Raw genomic sequence first — 24,125 nt, 5'->3', positions numbered from 1 at the left:
GAGTTTGGAGTGTGACTGTTTGAGGTTGTGTACAGGTGTATTTTATACTGATAACAAGTTCAAACAGGTGCCATTAATACAGGTAACAAGTGGAGGACAGAGGAGCCTCTTAAAGAATAAGTTACAGGTCTGTGAGAGCCAGAAATCCTGCTTGTTTGTAGGTGACCAAATACTTATTTTCCACCATAATTTGCAAAGAAATTAATTGAAAATCCTACAATGTGATTTTCTGGATTTTTTTTCTCATTTTGTCTGTCATAGTTGAAGTGTACCTATGATGAAAATTACAGGCCTCTCTCATCTTTTTAAGTGGGAGAACTTGCACAATTGGTGGCTGACTAAATACTTTTTTGCCCCACTGTAGATATGTATCGAATCATCTTGAAGGGAAAATATGCACTTCCCTACTGAAGATGGATGCATACAATGAAGAGTAATCTATTTCATTTATATACCTAGAGACTAAACTAATTCCCTGGTGAAACTCATCATAAGACAAAGCACCTTTCACAACACATACAGTAGCTAGTATTCCCTTCATTGGCTTCAATGCTCTGTGGATTATGTCAAAAGCATTCCACCTCACATAACTCCATCTCCCAGAGGCATCAGGGGCTTCCCGCCAGATGCTGGATGGATTTGGGGGATGGATGAATCCACTGACAACCATGTGTGGATGGGATGATGTGTGGTGGAAGTTTAGTCATGTTGTGATACAGCTTTATTTCCTTTCCAAGTGACTGAAATGTGTACAGGTAAGAGGTCAGAGGTTACCCAGCTGAATCCCACCCCCTAACACAGGAAGTGACATAGGGAACAGAGACCATGGGAAGATCTCTCGCATCCTCTCTCTCCTCATCTCTTTTTCAAAACCCATTGAATGAGAAAGCCAGAGGTCCCTCCCCTCTGACCTCCTCCAAAGGGTTTTGAGAAGGGGTCGAGGAGAGAGGATCAATGTTCCCTCTCCTTTTTTGCGTCACAGAGAAAATTTCAGGTCCGACGAGTGCAAACTTGAACGTTGTGAAAGTTCTGTGCAACTCCGGGGGCGTTTATTATAAACATTGAGGCTGTGCCCGCTTTAATTTCAGTGGTCAAGTAGGCTACTGTGGCTATTGGACCATAGTGTAGGCCTATCAGTGTGGTCTAACATCAAAAACAATGAGAGGAAATGCATCCCATTACATTTTAACATGGAAATAGCTGTTCTATCGTTCAGCCTACAGTAGCAGCCAATGTGTAGTCTTCAATGTAGGCCTACATTCCAGACTTTTGAAAAAAAACATGCAGGGCTTGACCTTAACCTGTTGATCCACTTGTCCTTCAGACAAGACGGTGACTGGAAATGTTGTGTTGTTTGATGCAACAAACCACTTTACAAAATAAAATGCATAATTATTCCCATACCATTATTACAGAGAATCAGATATATTATGCTACCCTCTGCCTATCTACCTCCCCACTGTCAGCAATCACTCCCCCATTGCTGACTACAAATGATCTTTAACTGGGCTAATAACCTAATAACTCACTAACTAGCAAAGGATATAAACAAATGTGCACACGTGGCTACATGTAGCTTTCGCTTTGATTTCAAAACAAGCGCATCTACTCATGACCGCTCATGCTGTAAACACAGTCCAGGTCAAAGTGAATGGCACAGTGAATGGCACAGCATATATGGCAATGGTCTATTTGCCTACTGCGGCTCTGATTGGTTATGCCGCACAGGTCTGTGTAGAGTACGGGCCTGTGTCTTGCCAGTCAATGTAATAGAATCCTACTCTGATGAGGTCTGCCTACAACAAAATCTCTTGCATAGTTCATTTAGCATACTAAGTCTTTCATAGTTCGTTTTGTTACGGTATGTTACATTGAAAGTGGCTAATATTACATTGATTCGATCCCAATTCCCACAGTAAAGGGAACCGTTGAAAGTGTTATCTAACGGGGGAAACTCTAGAAAGTTGAGTGAAGTTCAATCTCGTGCTTCTCTGCGGGGGCTGATATTTCTTCTGCGCGGCAGTCCCAGGGGAGCTGCACGCCCGCGCACAACCACAGCTTAGAGGGAACATTGGAAAGGACACGAGGAGTATGCAATTGAGATTCTCCCCATGTTGAGCCCTTAACCCCCCTTCCGACTTTCTTTCCCGGGAAATAAGTCCTCTGTCACCCACAGTGTGTTTGTGATGTGATTTGTAACACAACGGTCCTCTCTCTCTGTATGATATTAATTTTGCATGCATAAAAATGTCACTGAAACTATAGAGACTCCTCTCCACTCAGTCTCTTCTTTTCACAACTCCTGATCAATTGAATAGGTAATTGAAGGCCAAACCAATGTGAATATGCTTGTATAACATATATACATAGACATATACAAAATGCACTCACAGAATTACACATGGAAACTCTGTCTCCTCTCTCTCTCTCTCTCTCCTCTCTCTCTCTTTCTGAGTGTTCCTCTTTCCACTACAGGAGGCGTCCACAGCTGCAGATCAACTCTAAAGGGGCTGGCTTGGCAGGAAGAGGGAAGAAGAGGAGGATGGAGGGGAGTAATGGGCCTTTTATCTCTATAACAGACCTTCCCAATGTCACAGTCAGCTAGCCTCCCTCCACACACACACACACACACTACCCCCATATCCTTTCCACCTTGCCCCCATTCCCATCCACACCTGCCAGGTTTCCCCTTACTTCCCCTCCGAAGGATTGGCTGAAAGTGACATCCTGGAGATGTCCTGACCAGTAGTCTTTCTACATCCAAGAGCCCTGGCCTCTGAACCTGACCGGACACGCTCCACAGCCTGGAGTCCCACAGCCCACACCACAGGCCTTGCTGGAGCAGATGCTGGGATAGCCTCAAACTCTCCATTCAATATAGCCTGTCTGACTGGGATAGCATCAAACGCTCCATTCACTATAGCCTGCTGGGCTGGGATAGCTTCAAACGCTCCATTCACTGTAGCCTATCTGACGGGGATAGCCTCCAACACTCCATTCACTGTAGCCTATCTGACGGGGATAGCCTCAAACGCTCCATTCACTGTAGCCTATCTGACGGGGATAGCCTCCAACACTCCATTCACTGTAGCCTATCTGACGGGGATAGCCTCAAACGCTCCATTCACTGTAGCCTATCTGACTGGGAAAGCCTCCAACACTCCATTCGCTCACTGGAATCCAGAGGGATCCATCTAGTACATACGGATGCACGCATATCCACATTGACAGTAGTTGCCTTGATGCATGTTCTCAACAAGTGTGAAGCTGTGTATTATAACATAAGAATAATAACAGATGGGCAGGGCAATGGAGCCATATTATATTCATTCAGGCTGAGGTAAATGTCCCACAATGTTATTGTAGATATATCCATGACTACATATGGTACACAGTCATAAGTTAGAGGTGGATGACTGTATGTGCCAGATACTGACACTTCCCAGGTAGCTACATAGATCTATACGACCAAGTCTGCTCATGGTTAAAGTTGTTGTGTACAGTATTTTTGAGCAAACCAGGCCCATTGACTGGTGAGTGGTTCCAGACCTCTGGTCCTGATTATCCCCATTCTCCAGTGATCCTCGGGGGAGGAATTTAACAAGCTGGCTTTACAGAGGCCGCACTGGTCCCGCCATCCGCCCGCCAGTAGCTCCAGGACTAGAGCCTGGGGCCTCCCTCCCTGATGCATTCAACATGGTGTGTGTGGGGGGTGGGGGTGGGGTGGAGTCTGAATGGATTTAGCTTCCCATTGGAACACCTTCAAACTGTTCTACCTGCCAAAGATGCTAAAACTAGGTTGGAAGCTAGTTAAAACAGCTTGAGTGTTTTTGAGAGTGCTGACTGTGCTATGTCCTTCCTGTGTCAAACATCAATATGTTTATAGAGGCTGGTGCGAGGTCGCTAAAGAACAGAACATCCTCACTTTTATGTTTCCAGGAATGTCACGAAATTGGAATCTTATCCAGCTGGTTAGCTAGAGACATCTCTTAGTCCTAAGGATAACAGTTAACCAAACTCCAAAGGATTACATCATACACCTCACGTTGGCACCATAGCCATGCAGTGACGCTGACGCTGATCAGCCTGATCTTAACACAAGCTCTTCCCTTCACCCTCTCTCACCCCTTTTAAGAGGTTCAGAGAGCAAGCCGGTGGAGGCGGTGGAGGCCAATGATAGATGAACGAAGAGGGGGATGGAGAAGAAGAGAGGATGAAAAAGGGGATAAGACTTAGGTGGGGCTGATGAGTGAGGGGATAAGTGGACAACGGAACTGGTTGACCACTCCAGGTACAGCCGTGGAAGCTAGGTTTTTGTGTGTGTGCGCGAGCGTCTGTCTGTCTGTCTGTCTGTCTGTCTGTCTGTCTGACTCAGGCCTCCTTATGACCCAGAAGATACAGTATTTCTCCCTTTCCCTTTTAAGGGGTCTCCAATGGGTCCTTGCTAAACCATCTGGGAAACACTGTCTTAGCTCCATGGAAAACTCCACTTTTTTTCGTTATTATGTCACTCACTCCCTTCCCACATCGCCTTAGTTTGCATTCCTTCATCTCAGTCCCTCTTCCTCTCTCCTTCTGTTTTCCCCTCCTCGTATCCCTTGCTCCCCTCCACCCGGGTCCTTACAGGATATAGCTGAACACAGTGTTCTCCTCAACTCTAATGTTTGTCTTCTTAGCTTGGTATTTGCCTGCAGAGTGTTCCTTACACAGAGCCAAGAGAGACTTGTTTTTCTCTCTTTCTCTCGTATTATTCTCTCCTTCCCTCCATTCCTCAAGATTCAAGGAATTTTGCTCATTTTTACGAGCAGGGGTGAAGGAAGCAAAGTGAAGCCCGTATGTCTGATAGTTTAGTTCATTTTATTTTATGAGCAGAATGGGGTGAAGGACGTTAACCTTTTACTGCAGTGGGCAAAATCATGGTCACACAGAGTGTTTCTTGGTAGTCTTAAACAAATCTACTTTGAAACAGAAGTATCCACCTCACACATATGGTTATGGGCTTAAAAAAAAAGAAGACACCTGTACCATGTCAGATATAGAGTTCAAATGTATTCAGTTTGAGTTTGCATCCCAATATTACACTTTATATACATCACAAAAGACTGAAATATAACAAAACCGTTTGACACAGAAACACCGGATTATCGGCGGGTTTTTGGAAAAAATTTATTAATTAATGAATTATTAAACATTCCACCCATGAGGCCAAAGATGGCGCTTTAGGTCATTGGCTGCAGGAAAGGGCTACAGGGTACTTCGGCTGTCCCCATAGGAGACAACCCTTTGAAGAACTGTTGTTGGTTGCAGGTAGAACCCTGGTGGCTTTAGTAATTATGAAAAAGAATAACAACATTCCTCCCATGAAGGCATGAGGTAATTTGACTGCAGGAAAGGGCTACGGGAAGCCCTGTATGATAAAAGTTCTGTTCATTCTATGAATGAAGTGAAGGACTTAAGTTGACCTCCATCTGAAACACTGTCCTGGTTATTTGCATGCTCATGAATGTTGCATTTTCCCTAATGAAACCCAGTGGCGGGTGGTAACTGCAACAAAAGGCCTACAAGTTTAAGAGATGGCATGTTACCCCAGGAAACAGATCGCAGGTGGTAACTGTAAAAAGTCTATACTTTGCCCGAGGAAAACCATTACAGTCAGTAAAGAAACCAGGCGGCTTTATTCACATCACAGGAATTTAGCAAAAAAGTGTCCGCCTATTTGCAAACGTACTTCCTTGTTATTGCACTTTTCGTTTTTCGTGTGTTGCATTTGCATCCAGTAGCGATTAGGAATCACATGATTATGAAGGCATAAATGTATGAAAGTGTTTAAGTAGTTGTGTCCTTGCGATGTACTTATCTATTCATGTTGTGTTTTATGTCATGCTTTACGTTGTGTGTGGACGCCAGGAAGAGTAGATGCTGCTTTAGCAGTAGCTTATAGGAGTCCTAATAAAACACTAAGTACATCCCATTCTCCCTAGTAATAATCATTATTGGAAAGGTTCATTTGGGTGTTTAGGGAGTGACCGCAGGCCCTGATTTTAATGCTCCTGAAAAGCACATGGGAACTCAGAGCCACCGCAGCCATGACAAGCAAGCAGGCGGACAGGCGGACGGACAGACTGCTGTAATGATGGTGGTCATTCAAGACTCACTCCAGAATTACAATGTAATAAAACACAAAACAACCGGTAGGAATAGCATGTCATGGTGAAAAGAGCATCACGCAACAACGATGTATTCAATAACAAATACTCAACACACAATCATGTCCACATCTAAATAATCCTGGCCCATACATATTCTAATCCACACGTGCATCATATAGCATCTAGCCTATACACAATTCAGCCCATATACAGCACACCCATAGCCTGGTCCCAGATCTGTTCGTGCTCTCTTGTCAACAATGACCATAGGAGACAAGACAGCACAAACAGATCTGGGATCTGGGTTAGTACACACTCCTATATCTCCCCAAATAAAACTAGGCCTGTATCACCATATTACGTGGGCCCACTCTGTTTTTGTGACATGTTCATATAAATAGCTCTGCTGCTATGATGGTGGAGCTGACAGTCATCTCCAGGGCTGTACTGTGTAGCGTGGGGCAGGGCTGTATCTCGCTGTATCTGCCAGGCTGTCCAGATGGCGGACAGAGATATCCGTGCCATCTGCCAACCCAGAGAAGCACAGCGGCCAGGCAGGATTACTGCCTCACTGGCACACTGATATAGTACAACACCCCACCCCCCCCAGTGTGTGGGTGTGAATGTGTGTGAGAGAGAGGAAGAGAGTGAGGCGGAGAGAGAGAGAGAGAGAGAGAGAGAGAGAGAGAGAGAGAGAGAGAGAGAGAGAGAGAGAGAGAGAGAGAGAAAGAGAGCTGGAGGATTGAACATCTTGGAAATTGTCTGTGAGTGTGAATGTCTATGTATTGCATTGTCGAGAAGGATTTCATTGGACGGTGTATACCATGTGTATCCTGTACATAAGACTAATAAAACTTGAAACTACGTGAGTAAGATCTAACATACAGAACACCTACAGTGTCTTCACGTACACACACCTCCCATCACAGAGTGATCTGCAGCACATCTGAGTGTGTTAGTGTTAAAGCTGTGGCCCTGGTGATCTGAGGAGAGGAGACCCAGTCTGTTATGTGTGTTGGAGTGAAGCAATAAGAGGATTAACTCTACGCCTCTCTCTCTCTCTCTGTCTCTCTCCTGGCTTCAGAGAGCTGTGAAAATCCCAACACATCCCCCATTCCATCCAACCTCATCCACAGCCACTTACGTACCCCTCCTCCCTCACTTACCTAAATATGGAGAACTTACCCTCTCTTATCCAAATATGGAGAACTTACCCTCTCTTATCCAAATAATATTAACCAACACACACTTCCACAGCCTTGTCAGAAGTCCCAACCAGCCATCCAGAGGCAAAGACCTCCACTGAAGACCCACACACAGTAGGACTTCAAGCATAAACCGAGTCAAACAGCAAAAATAGTGAGGAACCATTTTACATTTACAAGATATTAAATTTGCCTCTTTAAGAAAAAACAACTCTTTAACTCAATCAGCAAATATACTGTGCAGTTAAGGACAAACTTATTGAAGACAGATGCTAGGCTGAGTTCGACCATTCCCCATTAATACCCAGTGTCAATTTCCACAGCAGTACTTCCTATCCTCATGCTTTGCTCTCCTCTCATTCTCTCTCTCAGCTTTTGAGTGGGAGAACAGTGACAGGACAGGTGGATGTTTGGTTGAGTGCAGAAGGAGAGGTAGAAGACAGGATGAGTTCATTGGGTGATGGGGTGAGTGTGAGAGATGGGTGGTGAGTTAGTGGGGTGATGGGGTGAGTGTGTGAGATGGGTGGTGAGTTAGTGGGGTGATGGGGTAAGTGTGAGAGATGGGTGGTGAGTTAGTGGGATGATGGGGTGAGTGTGAGAGATGGGTGGTGAGTTAATGGGGTGAGTGTGTGAGATGGGTGGTGTTAAGTGTGGTGATGGGGTGAGTGTGTTAGATGGGTGGTGAGTTAATGTGGTGATGGGGTGAGTGTGTGAGATGGGTGGTAGGTTAGTGGGGTGAGTGTGTGAGATGGGTGGTGTGTTAATGTGGTGATGGGGTGAGTGTGTGAGATGGGTGGTGAGTTAGTGGGTTGAGTGTGTGAGATGGGTGGTGAGTTAATGGGGTGAGTGTGTGAAATGGGTGATGAGTTAATGGGGTGAGTGTGTGAGATGGGTGGTGTTAAGTGTGGTGATGGGGTGAGTGTGTGAGATGGGTGGTAGGTTAGTGGGGTGAGTGTGTGAGATGGGTGGTGTGTTAATGTGGTGATGGGGTGAGTCCTGTGAGATGGGTGGTGAGTTAGTGGGTTGAGTGTGTGAGATGGGTGGTGAGCTAAAGGGGTGATGGGGTGAGTGTGAGATGGGTGGTGAGTTAATGGGGTGAGTGTGTGAGATGGGTGGTGAGTTAATGGGGTGATAGGGTGAGTGTGTGAGATGGGTGGTGATTTAATGTGGTGAGTGTGTGAAATGGGTGATTAGTTAATGGGGTGAGTATGTGAGATGGGTGGTGAGTAAGTGGGGTGATGGGGTGAGTGTGTTAGATGGGTGGTGAGTTAATGTGGTGATGGGGTGAGTGTGTGAGATGGGTGGTAGGTTAGTGGGGTGAGTGTGTGAGATGGGTGGTGAGTTAATGTGGTGATGGGGTGAGTGTGTGAGATGGGTGGTGAGTTAGTGGTTTGAGTGTGTGAGATGGGTGGTGAGTTAATGTGGTGATAGGGTGAGTGTGTAAGATGGGTGGTGAGTTAATGGGGTGATGGGGTGAGTGTGTGAAATGGGTGGTGAGTTAGTGGGGTGGGTGTGTGAGATGAGTGGTGAGTTAGTGGGTTGAGTGTGTGAGATGGGTGGTGAGTTAGTGGGGTGATGGGGTGAGTGTGAGAGATGGGTTGTGAGTTAATGGGGTGACGGGGTGAGTGTGTGAGATGGGTGGTGAGTTAGTGGGGTGATGGGGTGAGTGTGAGAGACGGGTGGTGAGTTAAAGGGGTGAGTGTGTGAGATAGGTGATGAGTTAATTGGGTGATGGGGTAAGTGTGTGAGATTGGTGGTAGGTGAGTGTATGCGATAGGTGGTGAGTTAATGGGGTGATGGGGTAAGTGTTGGAGATGGGTGGTGAGCTAATGGGGTGATGGGGTGAGTGTGTGAGATGGGTGGTGAGTTAAAGGGGTGATGGGGTGAGTGTGTGAGATGGGTGGTAGGCTAAAGGGGTGATGGGGTGAGTGTGTGAGATGGGTGGTGAGTTGATGGGGTGAGTGTGTGAGATGGGTGGTGAGTTAAGTGGGTAAGTGTGTCGGGGCTAGATTAAAGGGGAATAACGTGATGAAATCTCCAGCTGTTCCAGCAGTCCATCCCCTGATGCTGAGAGAGAATGAGGGCACAGAGCAGACCCCTGTAGCGCAATAACCCCTACACGGACACACACACAGACTAATAAACGCACACACAGACACATAAAGACACACACAGACTCATTAACGCACACACACAGACTAATTGACATACACACACACTCTTTCTCTTTGTCTCTCTCTACAACACCGTGTTATAACACTATTGCTACTCTAGCTTATCTCCCTGACTTGAACCAGCTATTTAAACACTTGTAGAGATCCCAGCGAACCCTGCTGTACCACAAATCAGGGAGGTGAAATGGCCCAAACCACTTCCCACTACCCAGCCTGCAGTGAGGGTTCAGGGGTCATCGTTCTCCAGCACCAGCCGGTTACCATAAATATTGACATTCCTCCAGCAAAAAGAATGGCTGCGGTTGTAGAGTCCACTGACTGGCACTGAGCACCAAAGTGCTCCCAGAGGACAAACGGAATGGAATTGGTGTCACTGACAAATCGCTAATGATTCAGAGCAGAACATTCAGAATCTCCATCTTCTTTACATAGACACAGGGATCAGTTAGTACTGTTTACGGTTTATAACCTGGGATGCTGTGTGTCTTCCACAGACCTGGGTTCAAATACCACTTGAAATCAATTGAAATATTTGATCTGGGCTTGAAGGCGCTTGCCTGGTGCAATGGAGGCAATTCTTCTTTAATCATTCGTTTTAGAACATCTCTCTCCATACTGTGTGCATATGCATCCTTCTGATGCTGCAGCCCTGGATGCAATGATGTCTGTCTTTAATCCTAAAGCTAATGTCACTGGGAGAGTGATGGGGTGGGGGTGTGAGCGGGCGTATGAGTGACAGAGATTTACATCATGTCCTCTCTAAGCATTTCAAATACTTCTGCTCTTCTTTCTCCTGCCTCTCTCTCTGTCTCTCTTGCTCTCGTTCTCTCTCCCCCCTTCCCTCCTGGCTCTCACTCCATCCACAAACTCCTTTGAAGAGTTGCCCTGGCACAGTCATAACATTACTAGTGAGAATAGGTTCAGGTTGCCAGATGTTGCCAGGATCCAGCCCCTCTGAGAGCTCCCATGCTGTGAGGATGACTGACATATTGGACCTTCTTATGTCTAGGCCATCGGACAGCCTCATCACACCTGGCGGCCCAATGTTACAGCATCTGACCTCACTTTAGGTTACGTTGATGCAGCCTCATCCGTGATGCAGTCCCGTTTGGCAATTAGCTGGTGTATCCCTTTTCATGGTAACACTTTATTTGGATAGCCCTATCTGTAGATGCTTAGTAAACTATCATTAGACGATGCTGTTGACATGTTACTGAGAAACCACAGACGTTTTGTAGAGCATCGACAAATGGACTCTCCAAATAACGTGCTGCCCTTATTCATCAGTCTACCTTTGTAACGAATGGGCGACTATAGAACAGCTGTTGCAGACTGTACAGACTCAGAGGTGGTTATGTGGAGGTATACATTATTCTCTATAGAACGGCCGTTGCAGACTATACAGACTCAGAGGTGGTTATGTGGAAGTATAGATGATTCTCTATAGGACGGTACACATGTAAAGTATACATAGCACACTACTACATTCTACAGACTGCTTCGTGTGTGTCAGCATGAGGTCTAAGGTCAGGTGGCTGAGCACCAGCTGTTGTGTGTGTCTGTGTGTGCGTGCGTGCGTGCATATGACTGTGCGTGTAGGTTTTTGACCTAAATACTGCTCTCGATGATCAACTGGGTGGAAATCTGTTTTAATCATTGTCCTACATCGGATCTGTCTGCCGCTCCATACAGTGGCAAAGCAAGATCAAAACACGACCTCATCACCAGCCCTACATACAATAAGCTCAGCTTTATACTTTAGTGGGTTGTTTCCGTGCAGATTCACCCCTCCTTTCAGATCTTAAATTACGATACAGTACTGAATCTGGACATGAGTCCTGTTCAAATACTCTTCAAATGCATCCTTCCTTCAATCAAGTTATCTCATTGACTACCTCTACCAAGGAAGGCTGCATTTTCAGAGTTTTTGAACAGGACCTTAGAGCCCGTATACTGCTGATAGCAGACACTGTGCGCTTCCCAGTAGTCTTAAAGATGCGTTATAAAGGTTTAGTATAATTTCAGCCAGTAGTCTTAAAAGTAGCGCTCACGAGCCTTGTATTTGTGTTTCCCGAAGGCAGAAATGTAATTTATTGGCACATAGACCAGATAGATGCAGTGAAATGTGTTGTTTTACAGGGTCAGCCATTGTGGTACAGCGTCCCTGAAGCAAATTAGGGTTAAGTGCCTTGCTCAAGGGCACATCAACAGATTTCTCACCTTGTCGGCTCAGGTATTTGAACCAGTGACCTTTTGCTTACCGGCCCAATGCTTGCAGCTTTTCTTCTAGTAATCGCAGTCCACAGACAGACATTATTGGAAAATTGTGCACAATTATGTAGAACATCGTACATTTCGAAATAGTTTACGTCCTGACAAATTTCCTGCAATTCGGATGATATGTTACGAATTCCAATTCATACGATATGTTTTGAAGTTGTAAGTGCGTAAGATCCCATTCAATCTGTTTAAGTGGCTTTTTCCTGAGCCACACTGATGTGAAAAATACTAGATAAGTGAAAGCAATAACAAAATCACTGTAAGATAAGTGTTTCACTTATAAAAAAAAATTCTGATTGGTTGTGTCAAGGATGAGGAATCTAGAAAGTGATATTAGAACGTCTCCTTACCTCTTGAGTTGGTCGCCATGTCTGCCACCTTCTGAAAGGCATCTAGAAATGCCACTGTTGCCAGAACTGTGGTCCTACATGTGGACAGGAGGAGGAAACATTCAGCAGTCAGCATTCAACATCTACATTGGCTAGAAACCATCAACAGTCCAGAATGTCAACACAGGACAGTTGGAGTTACCAGTCTACTGAAGAGGGGTTGGATAGGATATTCAATTATAGTCAGTCTCATAGACATAAATACTAAAGAAATGAAGGTCTCACCTGAGTTGGGAGTGCAGTTTAGTAGCCTTGGCACTGAAGTCTTCCCACACTGGATATGAACTCTGGATGAAAAAGGAAGCAAATGTTAGTTAACACCTTTTGCACCGCAACGCGCACACACACACACACACACACACACACACACACACACACACACACACTTTGTTCCAGTTGGCCAGCACTTTGGAGCACTTTCTGTGCTCAGCATTTTGATATGACTCATTTGTATGACTCAGAACAACATAATACATTATCATCCTATCAAGTTTGCATATTCTCTCTTACCTAACAAAGCTGAAGACTGAATGAAACGTGCCCAACATGGATGCATAACTCTGAAAGGTAGCTTCTCCCCCAAGGGTAAGTCTTGAAGTCAACACAGCATGTCTAAAGAACAAACTCCTGCTGATACATGTATTTTAAAAGGCCATTTAACTACGTTGCTACAACGTTCCCAGACTGTGTAGCGTCTCTGCTCCTGTGGGGTGTTGCAGGGCGGGCTGGGGTGTATGTGGAGGGGGGAAGGGGGAAATTGGGGGGGACAGAACAGGTTGCATGCCGGCTCTTTAAAGGCCCAATGCAGTCAAAAATGTGATTTGTCTGTGTTTTATATACATTTCCAAACTATGGAGTTGGAATAATACTGTGAAATTGTGATAATGCCATTTTAGTGTAAGAGTTGTTTGGTGGGATGGAGTTTTGGCCTGCCTGGCAGGCAGTAAATTAGTTAATAGACCAATAGGAAAGAGAGTTCCAAACCTCTCTGCCAATAACAGATAGTTTTCAGTTTTCCCCAGAGAGAGGGGGACACAGCCTGACTGCATATTCACAATCTTCCCTTGCAGAGAAGTGAGAAGACAGCAGAGAAAGGAGAAAATAGGCAAAAAAGCACCCCAGATCATTCACTCTCATCCTGTTTCTCTCCTCATGTCCTCCCAAGAAATAAAGGTTAAACAAAAAGAAAAAAGAAGAGATTCCATGTTTTCCAGATCTTTCTATGAGAAAATTAACTCCTCACAAAGTGATCTGGTTTCACCATAAAGGCTATCACATTCACTGTTAAAATGTTTTCCCCACGCTTCACCATTCTCCCTGTCTGTCTTCACTGGGCTGCAACAGGTGGCTAATCAGCTTTTCAGCCCTGCGCCTCCCGGCGACAACAGAGGAGGCTGAGAAGAGGCTGAGAGGAGGTTGAGCCAGGACAGCTGAGGGAGCAGGGGGAATGCAGGGTTAAGAGAGCCACGCAGTGCAGTGAAGGAAGACACACACACATATGCGTGAACGCATCAACACACATACAGAGCTCCTAATATCCAGGCAGACCCTTCCTTCCTCAGTTAATGAATTCATCTGAAGAGAGCAGGGATGGCTGTTATATAACTGCATCAGATGCTGGCTGGTCTGTGTCATGTTGCGCTGTTAGATATAGAGGAGTTAGTGATACACGCTGAACTCTCAGCAGGCTGCAACACTGACAGTGTGTGCCTAGCCTAAATAGCTGGGTTAGTCATAGAGACATGGGGCTAATTCTCTCCTTGGCTTGCCAGGACAGAGGCCAAGCATTAGGCACCTGGGTAATATCCGTTAGGTACCAAATGGAAGAAAACTGACTGAAACCGGGAGGGTTTACTTGGACTTTTTCAATAAGAAAGGCTCATTTCCATTTTTCCATTGCAGTGCATGAAAACGTTTTTCATTGCATGCCCTAGCGCAGGGGTATTCAAATCTTACCCTACGAGGTCCGGATTACTGCTGGTTTTCTGTTCTACCTGAAAATTAATTGCACCCACCTGGTGTCCAAGGTTTAAATCAGTCCCTGATTAGAAGGAAGGAATGAAAAAATACAGTGGAACTGGCTTCAAGGTCCAGACTTGAATTTGAAGGCCCTAGTGAATAAGACCCAGTTGTGCTGACTGCTGAGTGAAGTTTTATGAATCTTGACCCACCGCTGTGGTTAGACAAAAATTGCATCTTATCCCTTGAGGCGCTAAACGTTTTTATACACTATGATTTAGGACATTTGAAAGAACTGGGAAACGTCCACGGCGGGCATTGTCAGCTTGCTTCATAACTTTTGAGCTTACGTAGCACGAGCGCCACCACCAATTAGCCTACACCACCGTGCACACACCCGTCGTTACTATGACAAATGACCGACGGTCCGAACACACACAAATCTGATTTGGTCACTTGAAACTTACTGATTGGACATTCAGTATTCAAAAAATGAAATGAGAGGGGCCTCCCGGGTGGCGCAGTGGTTAAGGGCGCTGTACTACTGTGCCATCAGAGTCCCTGGGTTCGCGCCCAGGCTCTGTCGTAACCGGCCGCGACCGGGAGGTCTGTGGGGCGACGCACAATTGGCCTAGCGTCGCCCGGGTTAGGGAGGGCTTGGTCGGGTGCACAGTGGTGGCCAGGTGCACAGTGTTTCCTCCGGCGCATTGGTGCGGCTGGCTTCCGGGTTGGATGCGCGCTGTGTTAAAGAAGCAGTGCGGCTTGGTTGGTTGTGTATCGGAGGACGCATGACTTTCAACCTTCGTCTCTCCCGAGCCCGTACGGGAGTTGTAGCGATGAGACAAGATAGTAGCTACTACAACAATTGGATTCCACGAAATTGGGGAGAAAAAGGGGTAAAAATAAAAAAATGAAATGAGCATTAAGGACTGAAGTTTGAACAGAGCTTCAAGCCTAGAGAGAGGAAGGACATAATCATTCTATATCATTCTACTTTGTATATATACAGTTTAGATCTAGTTTATAACTAGGGCCCAGAGTTCTTCCTGGTCAGATCATATGACACTTTCTATATTTATGTAGTTTATAACTAGGGCCCAGAGTTTATCAGATTATGTGGTCAGGAAACTCCTAGTCCTATTTATGGCGAGTAGGGCAGAGCCGGGACGAATGTGACACGGGGTGAAAGTAACACGCCCGTTTTCTCAGATAACACAGAAGCTAGAATGACGTAGTGAAGTCAGCACATTCCTAACGTGGAGGACGACCCTCCCTGCAACAAAAAGAAACAGCCCAGTCTGACCACGCTTTGCCGAGTAATCAACAAAAAAGTGGTTTTGAGCGACGTAAGTATAGAAAAAAAAACAGACCCGGAAATATTTGTTGGTTGTAGAGTTGTGTTAAGTTGTTAAGGTTCCGAACATATGTCATTTTCTGAACCCATCTAGTGACTAAATGACAGCATAGGTTCCAAGTACCAAGCTAGCTAGTCTTGTTGTTAGCCTGGGAGAAGTGACAGGAGAGATGGGTGGGATGGAAGTAACACAATGTAAATTGATGACATGGAACAAAATACAACATTTAAGCACAGGCCATTGTCTCTTCTAGTTCATATTGCTTTTATATTGTCATCAAAATATCAACAAGTGACTGAACGTTTGAAAATGATATGACATAATTAGAATTACGCCTGAATCAATCGACTTGATGGATCAGCTCACATAAGGTTTTATCGACAGGTTAATAGTTAAATATACACTATATATACAAATGTATGTGGACAGCCCTTAAAATGTGTGGATTTGGCTATTTAAGCTACAGCCCTTGCTGACAGGTTTATAAAATCAAGAACACAGCCATGCAATCTCCATAGGCAAGCATTGGCAGTAGAATGGCCTTACTTAAGAGCTCAGTGACTTTCAACGTGGCACAGTCATAGCTTACCATCTTTCCAACAAGTCAGTTCGTCAAATGTATGCCCTGCTGGAGCTGTCCCGGTAAGCTGTAAGTGCTGTTATTGTGAAGTGGAAACGTCTAGGAGGAACAACGGCTGTTTTTCATGTTTTGGGCTAGGCCCCTTATTTCCAGTGAGGAAATGTTAGCGCTACAGTATACAATGACATTCTAGACAATTCTGTGCTTCCAAATTTGTGGCTACGGTTTGGGGAATTCCCTTTCCTGTTTAAGCATGACAATGCCCCCATGCACAAAGCGAGGGGGCATACAGAAATGATTTGTTGAGATCAGTGTGTAAGAACTTGACTGGCCTGAACAGAGCCCTGACCTCAACCCCATTTAACACCTCTGGGATGAATTGGAACGCCGACTGCTAGCCAGGCCTAATTGTCCAACATCAGTGCCCACCTCAAAAATGCTCTTGTTGCAGAATGGAAGCAAGTTCCCGCAGTAATGCTCCAACATCTAGTGGAAATCATTCCCAGAAGAGTGGAGGCTGTTATAGCAGCAAAGGCGGGACCATCTCCATATTAATGCCCATGATTTTGGAATGAGATGTTCAATAAGCAGGTGTCCACATACTTTTGGTAATCAACCCCGCCATGTGCAATTGGGTCCTTGACTTCCTGATAGGCCACCCCCAAGATGGTGAAGGTAGGAAACAACATCTCCACTTCGCTGACCCTCAACACTGGGGCCCAACAAGGGTGCATGCTCAGCCCCCTCCTGTACTCCCTATTCACCCATGACGGCGTGGCAATGCACACCTACCACTCAATCATCAAGTTTATAGAGGACACAGCCGTAGTGGGCTTGATTACCAACAACAACGAGACAGCCTACAGGGAGGAGGTGAGGGCACTCGGAGTGTGGTGTCAGGAAAACAACCGCTCACTCAACGTCAACAAAACAAAGGAGATGATCGTGGACTTCAGGAAACAGCAGAGGGAGCACCCCCTATCCACATCGAAGGGACAGTAGAGGAGAAGGTGGAAAGTTTTAAGTTCCTCTGTGTACACATCGCAGACAAACTGAAATGGTCCACCCACACAGACAGTGTGGTGAAGAAGGCGCAACAGCACCTCTTCAACCTCAGGAGGCTGAAGAAATTTGGCTTGTCACCTAAAACCCTCACAGACTTTTACAGATGCACAATCGAGAGCATCTTGTTGGGCTGTATCCCAGCCAAGTACGGCAACTGCACAGCCCTCAACCTGCAGGGCTCTCCAGAGGGTGGTGCAGTCTGCACAATGCATCACCGGGGGCAAGCTACCTGCCCTCCGAGACACCTACAGCATCTGATGTCACAGGAAGGCTAAAAAGATCATCAAGGACAACAACCACCTGAGCCACTGCCTGTTTGACCCGCTACCATCCAGAAGGCATCCAAGCTGGGACCAAGAGACTGAAAAACAGCTTCTATCTCAAGGCCAACAGACTGCTAAACAGCAATCACTAACTCAGAGAGGCTGCTGCCTACATAGAGACTCTTATCACTGGCCACTTTAAGCAATGCCACTTTAATAAAGTTAACATATCTTACATTACTCATCTCATATGTATATACTGTACCTTATACCATCTATTGCATCTTGCCTATGCCGCTCAGCCATCGCTCATCCGTATATTTATATGTACATATTCTTATTCCATCCCTTTAGATTTGTGTGTGTTAGGTAGTTGTTGGGGAATTGTTAGAATACTTGTTAGATATTACTGCACTGTTGGAAATAGAAACACAAGTATTTCGCTACACTCGCATTTAAATCTGCTAACCATGTGTATGTGACCATTAACATCTGCTAACCATGTGTATGTGACCATTAACATCTGCTAACCATGTGTATGTGACCATTAACATCTGCTAACCATGTGTATGTGACAAATCACATGTTGATTTGATTAGTATATCTTCATGATTCTGGTGGCCAATTACATGGAAATGTGATGAGCATGATGAGTTTGCCCTTTGTGAAGGGCATACAGACATGTATTCTATCACGTATGACAAGAACAGCTGGAGCGCACCTGATTGGAAGGGCTAAGCATGAATAGTCAGTGAAAATTGTGAAAAACACCTCCTACTACATCCCCATTCAGGTAAGATGATAAAATTATGGTTAATAAAGCTATTATGTCATCCATTTTCGTTTGACTAATATTGTACGGCAAAATATTGTGGTGGCGCAACATTGTGATGTTGACGCATGGTTAATTTTCATAAATTATAAACCTATAGCATGAATTATTCAAATCGACACAAACATGAAATTATGGCCGATAGTACATTTGTTGAATGTAATAAGCATTACAAACCAGAAACATGGAGATAAGACAGATTTTGTGCACTCGCCAGCTGTTACTTTCGCCCCAATGCTCTGTTACTCCCGCACTACCAACAGGTACATAAATAACGGAGCAGTAGTTATGTTCTCTGTCTATTTCATTGCAACTAGTTTATCTTAGAAATGAAATGACAGTTGCTAATGATAGAGGATATATATAAGTGTTTTGTCATAAAATATGGAGTCTCTAGCTGTAACGATCTCTGAGTAATTAGGGAAAAAGCTACAAATGTTACCTTCGTCCTATCCTCGTAGAACAATGTCACCCGACAATTCTTGGCAGCGACCCAACTTGTCTTCCTCCACGGCTGATGACCATGCCTGTTCATACTTTCCATCTTTTGTACAACAGACCAAACCAGGCCACGGCCTCAACCGATATGCACTTGTCCAGCTTGGCTGCCCATTCCCCAAAACCCCCATTGTCTAAATATAAAGAGAGACATCACAATCTTTGGTGGTGGACACTGGCCAGTGGCCAAATGGTGTCCGTGAGCCAGACCACAGCCAACAGGGACCAGGGCCTAGTGGCCATAATGGTCAAGTGATTTGACACATGATGTCTTTGTCAAAGAGGTGCCTTCCTGGATGAGAAGGGGTCGCCAAATTTGATAAATCAACCCCTCTCTCCATCATTGGCCTGACGTTAGACACAGGAAAATGTGTAGGCACACAGGCACACACTAAAAACAGGTAATGGGTTATGTGATCAATGTATACATCATGCTTTATATGTCCACATCCCAGCTGTTGAGGCGATATAAAGGTTGTTTGTCATGTTTGTCAGATTAGGTTAGTGAGCTGTCATACATCCATCAAGACATCCATAATAACTGTGGTTATAACAGTGACTGATTAGGAGGTGGGTCAATGGGAACCCAGGCTTTTTTTATTCAGACATTATTCTGTTATTATTTGGTTAAAGATAACAATAGTATAACATACATTTTGCATAACAAAGTATAGCCTATAGCCTACAAATATTAACTCATAAAAAAAATAAACAGCCTGATTCTATTCAAGGACATACATGTTGGTCGTCACCAGAATAGCTGCCCCCCTACAAACCTGCCCACTCTAGGCAAATAACACAAAGGAAAAATATGTATCACAATTTATGCTATTGCATAGCCAGTGAGGGGGTAGGGAATAGGAGAGGAAACAAAGGCAGTAAATTGCGTCTGATCATCAATGCAATAGCTCGGTAAAACCTGTCGACATTAATCGAGCTCTGGTACCTTCATGTCGTTGACGATAGCTTGGAATAATCCACCCAACGCTCCGCACTCCTTTTCTACCGACTCCATAATCACAGTAGTCTCTCAACGATGACTGAATACGATCAATTAAATGTCCAGAAGCGCAAAATATTCAAACATCAGAACCCCGATATTTTCACTCGCCCTTCGTTGTCCTTTCCCATCCAAGCCAGACGCAGAGGATGCGAAACCCCCGGCTAGAGGGCAGACAAAAAGAAATCGGCTACTCAATGGCACCGGACTTTTGACGCTCGGTGGTGACTCTCTCTGCTCGGACGAGAGTGATGGAGAGGAGGCGAAATCCTTGTTCCAATTCCCTCCAGTCTACAAACTGCGAAAAGAAGAGCAGGCTGAGTTTGAGTCAACGTCGATCTTCATCTTTGGTTGATTTCACGGGGAAATGTGGAAATCACCAGTCCGGGGACCACGAGAGTCAGTCGTTCAGTCACAGCTCTGGAAACGGGGGCGCGCTCTGTTAGAAAGGAACAGATGTCTTGAAGCGGAGGTTCTGTAGTTCGATCCATAGGAATTGAAGGGGGCCGGTCAGTGTTTTTGTCACATGCAGCGTGGAGGGAGGGACACCCCCGATTCAAACAAAAGTGAGTCCGTATTCTCATTCAAGCATACTCTGAAGAGAAAAACAAAGGATATCCCCAGCTCCAAATGTGCTTTCAGCATGCACGCGCCTGTTCATCATTGACTGTATCATTCCCGAGTTTTTGTTGCAAAGCAACAATGGATCCAACACAACATCTAGACCCCACCATGCACATATGCTGCTGAATATTTTATTTTAAGCAAACATGTCATTTCAAGTTAAAGGAACCTTAATGTTTTTCTTTAGTACATACACTAGCGGTATTAATTACATTGCATAGCAACAAAATTGACCGTTGTTGTTTGAAATATGAACTGTTCTTTATTCCACATGTGACAACAATAAAAGGTATCTGAAATCCCAACATTTTTTGTAAATTGTCTACTGTGCAGAAGATTATGTTTTTTTCAGTTGCATGTAACTTTTTATTTAGACATTTTTTGGAAGTCCATACCGGCCATTACGGCAGTAAATGATGATAGTTGCTAATTGGTGAGTAAAGAACGTATTTTGACCTGATTAAACTTGAAAAGCTAGTAAATGGCATGTTGAATGACTGCTTCTTGGGCTTAAAGGAGAATCGCCATATCACCGTCTCCTGTAAAGCCAGATTCTGGTCCCTGTTTCCCCAACCACGTGGGCAGCCATGATGAGTCTGTCAGAGGCCTGTATGTGGGCCTGCAGCCCAGTCAGTCTGAAGTACAGACCTCGCTCAGCCTCTTGGCATCCTCAGCATTAAAAAAATATATATACAGAAAATATCCCGACACTGAAACCACCTCCCTCCCTCCTCCACCACCAACCCACAAATGCATGTGTGTCTGCACGATTTTCCCTTATTACCTAATTCAGTGAATGATGGCTTTAGTAAGGGGGGAAAACGCCAACTCTTCTGTTTATACTCACTTTCCGTAAGACTGTAAGGCTGTATGACGGAAATCAATTATCCACTCTCAATGTGTCAAGCTTGAGACTTTGAAGATCTTGAAAGCTTACATAACTTAAGTGTAGCCCTTTACACTTCTACCCGTATACGAGTTAAACATTGGAGACTGATAAGCGGCTAAATTGGAACGCAGAGGCTGGACAGTACCACGCTATATATGACGTCAGAGCACTGTCTCTGTGCTTCACGGCGCTGTATGGGTTTTGACTGTATGGGTTTTGACTGACAGCTGTTCTAAACTTGAACACCGTGCGGAAAAAAGTTGCCTCCATCCCTCCCGCTAATTGGCCAACTTTTGCAAATGTTTTGTTGTCCGAGTGAGGGAAATTCTGGAAATTACGAGAACTCAATGTATTGTAAAAGACGAGATGTTGATGATTATAATAAATATAATGTTGATGTCATACAAGCAAGCCGAACACCCTTGAGTCCAAATGTGCACTTCACATTTCCATATCATAAAACTCATATAATATACAATGTCAACGTTTATGATCACTATGCTTGATGTACAGTTAGTTACAAGATGACATGGCGCGGTACTTTGGGTTGTCCAGAACAGAATGAGCCTGTTTATTGTATTGTGAAGAAAATTTGGCACAGACCACGCATCTGAATGCACTCATTACTCCATTCTATGCACAGCAAAATAATGTCTGGCTCGGCTATTTACCTTTCTAACAGCAGTGCGCTTGCGCTGCGGTCGGAGGGTTGGCGGTATTTGAGGTGTCTTTAAAAACAAGCGCAAAAGTTACAATTTCATGCAGCGCCAATGGGAAGTTTTAAGACCCACAAAAAGCAATGATTCAATTTACAGAAGTCTAGCATTTGTATAGACGCGCAAATATTATTCGTAAATACATTTAGGCATAAGTGTGCATACAGTGCCATGGAACGCGAGAAGCGATTTATGATATCATGTTTCTGACCCCAAACAGATTGGTTTCTATTTTATATCAAGCCCTCCATAGGCTACCCTTACCCATACCTACAGTGCCTTCAGAAAGTATTCACACCCCTTGACTTTTTCCACATTTTGTTGTGTTACAGCCTGAATTTAACATGGATTAAATTGAGATTGTTTTGTTACTGGCCTACACACAATACCATATAATGTAAAAGTGGAGTTATGCTTTTCAAAATGTTTACAAATTAATAAAAAATGAAAAGCTGAAAATTTGTCTTGGAACAATAAGTATTCAACCCATTTGTTACGGCAAGCCTAAATAAGTTCAGGAGTAAAAATGATCTTACAAGTCACATAATAAGATGCATGGACTAACTCTGTGTTCAATAATAGTGTTTAACATTATTTTTGAATGACTACCTCCTCTCTGTACCCCACACATACAATTATCTGTAAAGTCCCTCAGTCAAGCAGTGAATTTCAAACACAGATTCAACCACAAAGACCAGAGAGGTTTTCCAATGCCTCGTAAAGGGCACTTATTGGTAGATGGGTAAAAATAAAAAAGATGACATTGAATATCCCTTTGAGAATGGGGAAGTTATTAATTACTCTTTGGATGGTGTATCAATACACCCATTCACTACAAAGATACAGGCGTCCTTCCTAACTCAGCTGCACGAGAGGAAGGAAACCAACATGAGGCCAATGGTGACTTTAAAACAGTGAATGCTCCTGAGTTGCCGAGTTACAGTTTTGACTTAAACCTACTTGAAAATCTATGGCAATACCTTAAAATGGTTGTCTAGCAATGATCAACAACCAATTTGAAAGAGCTTGAAGAATTTTGAAAATAATCATGTGCAAATGTTGCACAATCCTGGTGTGGAAAGCTCTTAGAGAACTGCCCAGAAAGACTGACAGCTGTAACCACTGCCAAAGGTACTTCTGTATTTGCGATCATTTCTAAAACCCATGTTTTCACTTTGTCATTATGGGGTATTGTGTATAGACAAAAAATAGATTAAATCCATTTTTGAATTCAGGCCGTAACACAACAAAATGTGGAATAAGTCATGGGGTATGAATACTTTCTGAAGGTGCTGTATACTGTCTGGTTCAACAGTAATGTGCTGTGTCTTTTTTATTCTGGCCTTGCAAAGTAGCCTATCGAATAAAGGTGTTTAAATGGTCTATTCGTCATAGTGCCTTGAATTGAAAATATATTGCACATCCTAAAACATACACACACATATGCCTACCTGCACACCTTTATTTCACTTGTTCAAGTATCCATCCCCATCTCCAAAGAGCGCATCTCATCCGGTTACCAAAGCTGCGCACCTCCAAACGTATTTAAATTATTCAGTTCTATAATATAGTATCAATGGTAGGCCTAGGCTATATTTTGCTTATTGCTAATGTGCATCACACATATAATAGTGTTTTTTTTTTAGGAGAAGTGCAATGCGTAAAGACATGTAGGCTAGGCTCGTTGAAGCCAATTACAACAATGTTGACTGCTAACACTCCAAGCATAGGCTATTGCGCAAACACTTGATGTTGTTTTACTGTTGCTATCGCACATTACTGTGTCCTACGCTATTTAATAAACTGTATTAGGCTATTAATACCAGGATGAGAATATTCTGTGCCCTCAGCCAAATTGGAGTTGATGACAATGCAAAGACCTTTAATATCCTTCAGAACTTGAGACACATGCATGCAGTATTAAGTCATGGAACGTGTTCATTGGCCAAGACCTCCTTAAACTTGTGTATTCATTAAAACCCAGCCTTTTCGCGCCACCACCAGCTATTGCGCTCATTATTCTAGCAGTGAAAATAGCTAAAAGATTTCAGACACATCCCTGGACCTTTGCACTATGGCCAGTGCGTGGATATACCATTGCATCAGGTGTGGGAGTGAAAGAACAGTATCTTTTCAAATAGGCAAAA

General features: G+C 44.3%; 1 protein-coding gene across 4 annotated transcripts in view; it reads right to left on the bottom strand.

Annotated features, from left to right (window-relative positions):
- The window catches only part of mtss1la (MTSS I-BAR domain containing 2a), a 39,090-nt gene extending 18,456 nt beyond the window's left edge, over window positions 1-20,634 (bottom strand). For 2 of the 4 annotated variants that reach the window (XM_021601405.2, XM_021601409.2), the window contains exons 1-3: window positions 19,696-20,634; window positions 12,423-12,484; window positions 12,159-12,232 (exon numbers count right to left, since the gene is read on the bottom strand). In XM_021601405.2, coding sequence (XP_021457080.2) covers window positions 12,159-12,232; window positions 12,423-12,484; window positions 19,696-19,764 — 205 coding nt within the window. In that variant the 5' untranslated portion in view covers window positions 19,765-20,634. The remainder of the gene's footprint in view (window positions 1-12,158; window positions 12,233-12,422; window positions 12,485-19,695) is intronic. The other 2 variants (XM_021601395.2, XM_021601399.2) reach the window with 1 other exon arrangement.
- Between the last annotated feature and the right edge of the window lie 3,491 nt (window positions 20,635-24,125).

The sequence above is a fragment of the Oncorhynchus mykiss genome, chromosome 1 (genome assembly GCF_013265735.2).
Source record: "Oncorhynchus mykiss isolate Arlee chromosome 1, USDA_OmykA_1.1, whole genome shotgun sequence".
Taxonomy (NCBI): domain Eukaryota; kingdom Metazoa; phylum Chordata; class Actinopteri; order Salmoniformes; family Salmonidae; genus Oncorhynchus; species Oncorhynchus mykiss.
The sequence above is the reverse complement of the archived record's forward strand: the minus strand, read 5'-3'. Positions and strand labels throughout refer to the sequence as shown.